A 9,116-nucleotide genomic window follows, 5' to 3' on the forward strand; every position below is an offset into this window, starting at 1 on the left:
GAATTGTAGGCTACATGGGCTGTGTTACTGGGCTGCAGCCCATCTATATTTAACAATCCCCCACCAGATCTCATATGCACATCAGATGGCACATTAGTTCCATTCACTGTTTAATATACCTGCACTTCAGTTGAGACTGTTAAGTTGAACTTCCACTTAGGCAAGGAGCTATACTTGACTACAACTGAACAATGGACTATGCCATGAATTGTCAGTCTTTGTGCAGCAAGTTTCACTCAATGCCGACACGGTATTAGGCTACCATAGCCTTCCCCTCGGGTGGAGCTTATAAGTCATACTCCTCGCCCCTTCATGAGCTTACTAGAGATTCACCCGAATCTCCCACACTATGACCAGTAGTGTCACTCATATAGGTGTGTTCTTCAAAGATCGCCATGTAGGACAGCGTCTTCGCTCATCAAGAGCCGCTCAGAACACATTAAGACATTGTCAACCTGCCTTACAGTAACTATGAGAGAATTGCATCTGTAGCGGAGTAGGAGTATTAAATTTTCTTTCAACTCAGTTACTCCGGTTTGTTTTCCCAGGTCCTACTTCACGGAATTTCCGATTACATAGGTTGGGTTACCCCCTCGGCAACTCACGTGGGTCTCAAACCCATCCCCCTTGATGCAAGGTCTATCATGTTTCTTGATAGTCTTTTTGTGAAAGGATCTGCCAGATTTTTAGCACTTTGGACATAATCCAATGCTATCACTCCGGAGTTCTTCAGTTTTCTGACAGACTTCAATCTCCTCTTGATATGTTTGGAACTTTTCATATTATCCTTAGAACTTTTCACTTTGATAATCACATTTCATGAGGATGGCCGGTATTGGTTTTTTAACCATAGGCAAGTCCCTCAAGAGCTCACGAAGCCATTCCGCTTCGACAATAGCTGTATCTAATGCTGTGAGTTCTGCTTCCATAGTTGACCTCGTTAAGATGGTCTGCTTGCAAGACTTCCAGGAAACAACGCCACCACCAAGAGTGAAAACATATCCACTTGTGGCCTTCATTTTAGCATCTGAAATCCAATTAGAATCACTATAACCTTCAAGTCCTCTTGGATGCCCGGTATAATGAATTTCATAACTCATGGTTCCCTTTAGATAACGCATCACTCTCTCAAGAGCATGCCAATGATCATCTCCCGGGTTGGCCAAACTGGCTAAGTTTGCATACAGCAAACGAGATATCAGGCCTCGTAGCGCAAGCTAAATACATGAGTGAACCAATGATTTGAGAGTATCTTAATTGATCTATAGTTGCCTTTTCATTATTTTAAAGTAAGACACTAGGATCATAAGGTGTGAGAGAAGATTTGCAATCAGTATAGCCAAATCTACTCAACACTTTCTCAACATAATGAGATTGCACAAGTGTAATCCCATTATTCCCATCTCTCAATAACTTGATGTTCAATATAACATCAGCTTCTCCAAGATCTTTCATCTCGAAACACTATGATAAGAAGGTTTTTACCTCCTCAATCACTTTGAGACTTGTTCCAAAAATTAGTATGTCATCCACATACAAACATAGGACAACTCCCTCACCCCCACCATGGCGGTAGTACATACATTTGTCGGCTTCATTAACAACAAAGCCCACAGATGTTAAGTTCTTTCAAACTTCTCATGCCATTGTTTGGGTGCTTTTTTGAGACCATACAAAGATTTCTTCAATTTACACACCTTTCTTTCTTGACCTACTAGTACGAAACCATCAGGCTGTTCCATGTAGATTTCCTCGTCCAACTCTCCATTCAGGAAAGCCGTCTTAACGTCCATTTGATGAACAAGAAGACCGTGTGAGGCAGCCAATGACAGTAGTACACGAATTATGGTCAATCTCGCCACAGGTGAGTAGGTATCGAAGAAATCTTCACCTTCCTTTTGGGTATAGCTTTTGGCTACAAGCCGAGCTTTGTACTTCTCAATAGTACCACCAGCTCGAAGCTTCTTCTTAAATACCCATTTACATCCTACAGGTTTGCACCCATAAGGACGCTCAGTTAACTCCCACGTTCCATTAGCCAAGATGGAATCCATCTCGCTTTGAACCGCTTCCTTCCAGTAGTCTGCATCAGGAGATGCGAGAGCTCTGAAATGGTAGTGGGAGTATCATCCACAAGATACACAATGAAATCATTACCAAAAGATTTTGCAATCCTTTGTCTCTTGCTCCTTCTGGGAGCTTCATTGTCATCTTCATCAGAATCTGAACTCTCATCATCAGATTCCTCATCAGACTCCATAGAAGTTTCATGTATTGGATCAGATTCCCAACTAGACATGTCATGCATATCTCACATAGGAAATATATCCTCAAAGAATGTAGCATATCTTGACTCAAAGATGGTGCCAACATTCATGTCGTCCACTCCAGATTTCACCACAAGAAATCTATAAGCAATGCTATGGGCAGCATAGCCAAGAAAGACACAGTCCACGGTTTTTGGTCCAAGCTTTCGCTTCTTGTTGATTGGCAAATTCACTTTAGCCAAACAACCCCAAGTTCGTAGGTAGAAGAGTGTTAGTCTTTTCTTTTCCCATTCCTCATATGGGGTAATCTCTTTATTCTTGGTTGGAACACGGTTTAGGACATGACATGAAGTCAATATAGCCTCCCCCCACCATTCTTTGGATAAACCCGAAACATCTAATATGGCGTTAACCAAATCTGTTAGAGTACGGTTTTTCCTTTCCGCAATCCCATTGGATTGTGGGGAATTGGGAGGCGTCCTCTCATGGATTATACCGTGTTCCGCACAGAATAAATTGAACTCATTAGAAAAGTACTCTCCACCACGATCAGACCGAACCCTTTTTATCTTTCTTTCAAGTTGGTTCTCAACTTCAGCCTTATAGATTTTAAAGAAATCAAGAGCCTCATTTTTAGTTTTCAGGAGATACACATAACAGTACCTAGTGGAATCATCAATCAAAGTCATAAAATATTTCTTTCCACCTCTTGTCAACTCACCATTCATCTCACATAGATCTGAATGTATGAGCTCTAATGGTGCCAAGTTTCTTTCCTTCGCAGGCTTGTGAGGCTTGCGTGGCTATTTTGCTTGCACACAAGCATGACACTTAGAGCCTTTGACAAAGGCGAATTTCGGAATTAAACTCATATCAGCAAGCCGCGTCATACAACCGAAATTAACATGACAAAGTCGTGAATGCCAAACATTAGTCTCATTAACGCTAGTGCTTACATGGTTCACAACATTATCACAGAAGTCTTCTAGAGAGAAGCGAAACATTCCCTCACATTCATAGCCCTTTCCAACAAAAGTTCCATACTTAGACAGTACAACTTTATTGGACTCTAACACCAACTTAAACCCATCTTTCATAAGACGGGAGCCACTAACGAGATTCTTCTTGATAGAAGGGACATGCAACACGTTCTTCAGTTGCACGATCTTTCCCGAAGTAAACTTCAGATCTACCGTGCCAACACCACGAACAGTAGCATGTAATCCATTCCCCATCATTACTGAGGAACCTCGGGCCTGATAAGAGGTAAACATGGAGATGTCGGCACACACATGAACATTAGCACCTGTATCAACCCACCATTTTGTGGGCTGAAACACCGAAAGAACAGTAGGTAATATATTACCATACCCTGTAGTTCCTTCACCGGTGTTGCCAATGACCATGTTGACAGAATTTGAGTTATGTCCAGCCTCACCTTTCTTTCCTTTGCGTTGTGGACAGCGATTAGCTCAATGGCCCGTCTCGCCACACACCCAGCAAGGATCTTCCTTTTTCGTTTTCCCCTTCTTCTTGAAGTTGGTAGTCTGGGAGACTCCTTTGTTCTTTCCCTTAGACTTGTGGGCATTTTTCTGCACCATATTGGTAGCAGAACGTCCCTCGGTTCCTCCAGTGTGTTTGTCTTTTGCCCTCGCCTTCTCCTCAACATCCAGATAGCCCATGATATTCTCAACAGAGAACTCATGCCTTTGATGTTTCAGAGAGGTGGCAAAGTTCCTCCATGAAGGGGGAAGCTTAGCGACAATGCATCCCGCGACAAACTTGTCCGGTAGCACACACTTGAGGAGCTCAAGTTCCTTTGCCATGATCTGTATCTCATGAGCCGGTTCTATTACAGATCGGTTCTCAACCATTCTGTAGTCATTGAACTGCACCATGGCGTACAGTTCACCTCCGGCATCGGCAGAACCAAACTTAGCGTCCAGTGCATCCCACAGTTCCTTCCCATTTCGGATGTGCAGATAAGCACCAACCAACTTGTCTCCAAGCACACTTAGGACGGCACCCACAAAGATTACGGTGGCATCCCCAAACGCTTTATCCTCTTCAGGAGTAAGCGGGCCTCTGGGAATACCTTCCGCAACTCGGTGCACGCCCATAGAAGTGAGCCACAAGAGAGTCTTATTCTGCCATCTCTTGAAATGAGAACCCGTAAACGGGCTCGGTTTAAGCGCAACAGCAAAACCAGACGGTGAAAATTGCCTATGCATATAAGGTTTTTGGATTGTTGGATTATTAGGCAATTTCCGAGTGAGATTAATTACCGAAAGCAACATTACAGATGCACAAGCATACTTAACCATACACATCAGACTAAGCACATGCATCAGATCTGAACATGGAACAAGTAGCAGTGCAAAGTAGGAGAGAAAAAGCTCGTACATCGCGACCGGGAAGGTCGCACCAGCAGCAGCACCATGGGAATAGCTGATGTCGCCCATGGTGTCATCGGAGTCGTCGAGGAAGCAGTCGAACCGACAAAGAAGAGCACGAACAGCAGCGAGCAGTCGCACCGAGACGCTCCCCAAAAACCTTATCGCCCGCCTCCCGGTGCAGGATCTCAACGGACGGGGTTTCGGAGGCCTGCTCTCCCGGACGGCTGTGCACGCAGTCGCCGGGATGGGGAAAACTAGAGAGTAGCGCAACAAAAAGGAACTTCTTTGTGAGAGAGGCAGACAAGAGAGTTCTCGGAGAACTACTCCAGATCTGTTCTGTCTCCTGGTATAGCCTGGGAGGAGCGCCCGACCGCGTTGCCACGCGTTGGAAGCCAGGAATTTGGGCTTCCTTGAGTGTGTCTCGAAATCGAACTCGAGTCACGAAACGCGACGTGCGTGCGTGCGTGGCGAGGCGGGGCTGGCGGAGGAAGAGGAGTGCGCGAGGGCTCCTTCTATTCTCACTCACTTGGAAGGACTAGAACAGCAGCCCTTGAGATAGTGCGAGAGGGCTCCTTCTATTCTCACTCACTTGGAAGGACTAGAACATGTGGGACTAAATTTTGTCCCCCATGGATGTCTCAAGCTGCCAACGTGATGGGCCTTGAGATTTCAGGAATTGTAAGCTACATGGGCTGCGTTACTGGGCTGCAGCCCATCTATATTTAACAGAATTTTAGTCAGGAACTGGCAACGGTGATTGTGAAGTGCAACGCACCATGCTTGAGCTTCTTCAATCGTCACCAACTTGATGGGTTTTAAGCTTCAAACAAAGTTAAGGTATGCTTCACTTAATAACTTCACACAAAATTAAGGTATGCTTCACTATACATATGGCGGAACATAACCCATGATGCCTTATATGTTTGCTGCAGATTCTGTTGGCAACAAACCGGATAGACATTCTGGATCAAGCCCTGATTATTTTGCTCGCACTGTTCCTTATGTGCACCATCACCTTGTTTCTCTTCTTCGTCTTTTAAATACTAATGCTGTCCATTTGCGCTAAAATTAGATAGGCATTTCTAGTCCAACTAAAATAATCCCCTGGGCCAGATAACCTGACAGGAAGAAGCTTGAATGGGTCTCCAAGTTACTTAATCTCGGAGGCTTCCAACTCTTACTGATAGATTGGATGCTACTGTATCGTCGTGAGCTTGTCTGAACCTCGGCCATAGCTTGTGAACAGTGTTTGCTAAGCTAATTCTTGTGGATTTAGTTTCCCTTTGCGCATTTAGCATAAATGTCAACTTCCTGAAATATTTTAAAAACGAATGGGATACTCAGAAGTACGGAGTTGTCATGCCTAGAAGTCTGACTTCTGTTCATATCTTCTAATGATTCTTTAGTATAGAGAAAAGCTGGTCAGATTATGTTCAGTATGTTACGTTGTTTATTCTGTTGGCATTTCAGTCTTGGATCAGTTAGTAGATGATCATAGCACTGTCACTGTGAAATGCAGAATGGGGATGAAGTTGCAAATCAAAATCAAGCAGATTGCAATATATCTCTGTTCTTTGAATATCAATACACGATAATCAAACAATGCATCCTGATAATACCAATTCCAGCATTGGGCATCAACCAACAAAACCATTATAGACATATTGCATCCAAGAATTGGAAGAAAAAAATTACCAAGAATTGGATTCGTGGAATCCAGGTAGAGGCAGCAACCTCCAGTTGAATCACCTGAAACTGCATGTGGGATGCATCAAGTGAAACTTTGGGTCTTGTGCGCAGCAGGTGAAAAGTCCCGGTGATGCTGCTGCCTCTGACTTGCTTCAGCTTATGTGCTACATAACATACACAATGCATGCCAATGTTGTTCCCGGTCCCAAACAAGTTCTTAAGTGCAATAGTGCAATGGCAGGTGATAGTTCAAGAGTTCATTGTGTAGCTAAAATTGTCGACAAACACATAGATTTACCAATTAGCACTGACCCATTTTCTTCTTCGCAAGATCAAAATGGTTATCAAGCAAGAAATTCTGCGGCTAATGGATTTCTCAAGTGCACTAGCTAATTAAGATACATGTGGAGAACAGAACTTGTACTTCTCTGGAAAAGGGATGAGGTTGCACATCCAGGTCAAGGAGAACTGAGCAGCTAATTGCAACATTTATCTGTGCTTTGAAATATCAACCCATGATCATCAAACAATGCATCCTGATAATACCAATTCCCAGCATTGGGCATGAACCAACAAAACCATTATAGGCAGGCATCCAAGAATAGTAAAAAACTACCAAGAATTGGAATCGTGGAATCCAGGTAGAAGCAGCAACCTCCATTTGAATCACCTGAAACTGCATGTGGGATGCATTGCATCACCTGAAACTTTGGGTCTTGTGCGCAGCAGGTGAAAAGTCCCGGTGATGCTGCTGCCTCTGACTTGCTTCAGCTTATGCACTACATAACATACACAATGCATGCCAATACTGTTCCCGGTCCCAATCAAGTTCTTAAGTGCAGTAGTGCAATGTCAGGTGATTGTTCAAGGGTTCATTGTGTAGCTAAAAATGTCGACAAACACATAGATTTACCAATTAGCACTGATCCGTTTGCTCCTTTCGCAAGATCAAACTGGTTATCAAGCAAGAAATTCTGCAGCTAATGGATTTCTCAAGTGCACTAGCTAATTAAGATACGTGTGGAGAACAGAACTCAATACTTCTGGAAAGGGGATGAGGTTGCAAATCAAAATCAAGCAGAACTGAGCAGTTAATTGCAAAATTTCTCTGTTCTTTGAAATATGAATCCACGATCATCAAACAATGCATCCTGATAATACCAATTCCAGCATTGTGCATCAATTAACCAACAAAACCATTATAGCTAGACATGCGTCCAAGAATTGGAAAAAGAATACCAAGAATTGGGTTCGTGGAATCCAGGTAGAAGCAGCAACCTCCAGTTGAATCACGGTATCAGAAGTCAGCACACAAGAACACAAGAACATGCAAGAAAAAACTCAGGGCATGTTTGACAGCGCAGGCAGGTCCATGGCGAACGCGCGCAAGCGGCGGACGAACAACTAACCGCCGGGCAACTCCTTGCGGGCGCTCATGACCAGCGAAACGCAGTCGTTGGCCGTGACCATCAGGTCCTTGAGGAGGTCGAAGGCGTTGCGGCGCTCTGCGTCGAGGAGGTCGTCCACGCCGGGGAGGAGCGGGCGGTCCAGCAGGAGGCGGAGGCCGAGCACGTGGACGCAGCACTGCTCCACGGCGAGGTACGCCGTGACCGCGTACAGCCTGGCCTCCTGGAGCCTCCGCGAGGCGCGCCGCTGCTTGTCGGCCGTGTGGTGGGGGAGGTGGCCGACGCTGGGCAGCGGGTACCAGGGGGCGGCGGCGCCGCCGCGGAGCGCGAGCTCCTCGGCGCTCGCCATCAGGACCGACGCGGTGGCGATGTCGCTGGACGCGTCATCGAGGGACCGCTGCGCGAGGTCGATCCTGGCGCGAGTGGCCTCGGTGGCGGGCGCGCGCACCGGCCCCGCGAGGCTCCCCCGAGCGTTGCCGATCTTCCAGACGATCGTGTTGAGGTGGCCGTGCGCTTCCACGATCCGGTTCCGGAACAGCGCCTTCCACGCCTCCGACGCCTCCATCTCTATCTCTTCTGGTTCCGGTGGCGATGGCGGTGGCGGTGGGTTTGGGTTTCTGAATGCTTCCGCCGGCGTGCTCTTTAAATAGCCAGCTGGCGAGGAGGGGGCTCCACGGCCGAACCGAGCAGTTAGAAATCTGAAACCATCGAAGAGAGGTTGTGAGTGTCACAGCTGAGATTAATTTGACTAGGAAGATTAGAGCATATCTAGCCGTCTCCCCGACGAGCCCCCGGCAGCCCCTTTTTACATCCGAACGAGGTTATTCGGTTCATTCGCGTCCTCGGTTTCGTCCGGATTTGGGCTTTCATCCATCCGGAGAGCTCAGTCCATCCCCGGCCTCCCGCGGCGCGGCCGGGAACTCCGGACGAAACAAAAACGTGTGAAACGGCGAGCAGGCCCGCGTTGTCGGCCACAGAAAGGATAGTTCCCTCCATTTATTTCGTTTTCCCTCCAAAATGCGCCGCATATACCCATTTTCCCCGCCGAATTTCGGAGGAGCTACCGCCATTCCCCCACAGTTGCAGCTCCTCCTCTTCCCTACCATCACCATGCCGCCGGAGGGCGCGCCGAAGGTGAGGAAGCCGCAGGCGCCGAAAGGGAGGCCGACGGGCTGGACAAACGCAAGGTGGGCGGCGGATGTGGAGCGGTGGCAGACCGAAACTCGCGGCAGGGCGGAGAGGGAGAAGAACCTCGCGGCGAAGAGGGCAGCCGCGGCGGCGGCGGACGAATAGGCGAGGATGGACTCCATGTCCATGAACATGGGCCACCCGCGCGTCGGCCAATTCCCCGGTCCATG

At 46.9% G+C, this 9,116-nt stretch overlaps 1 protein-coding gene across 1 annotated transcript; it reads right to left on the reverse strand.

The window, feature by feature from the left end:
- Window positions 1-7,670: 7,670 nt before the first annotated feature.
- On the reverse strand, window positions 7,671-8,330 carry LOC127304610 (uncharacterized). Its single transcript, XM_051335250.2, has one exon. It carries the CDS (start codon window positions 8,321-8,323, stop codon window positions 7,757-7,759), a length of 567 nt encoding a protein of 188 aa, XP_051191210.1. The 5' UTR covers window positions 8,324-8,330; the 3' UTR covers window positions 7,671-7,756.
- Between the last annotated feature and the right edge of the window lie 786 nt (window positions 8,331-9,116).

The sequence above is a fragment of the Lolium perenne genome, chromosome 5 (assembly GCF_019359855.2).
Source record: "Lolium perenne isolate Kyuss_39 chromosome 5, Kyuss_2.0, whole genome shotgun sequence".
Classification (NCBI taxonomy): domain Eukaryota; kingdom Viridiplantae; phylum Streptophyta; class Magnoliopsida; order Poales; family Poaceae; genus Lolium; species Lolium perenne.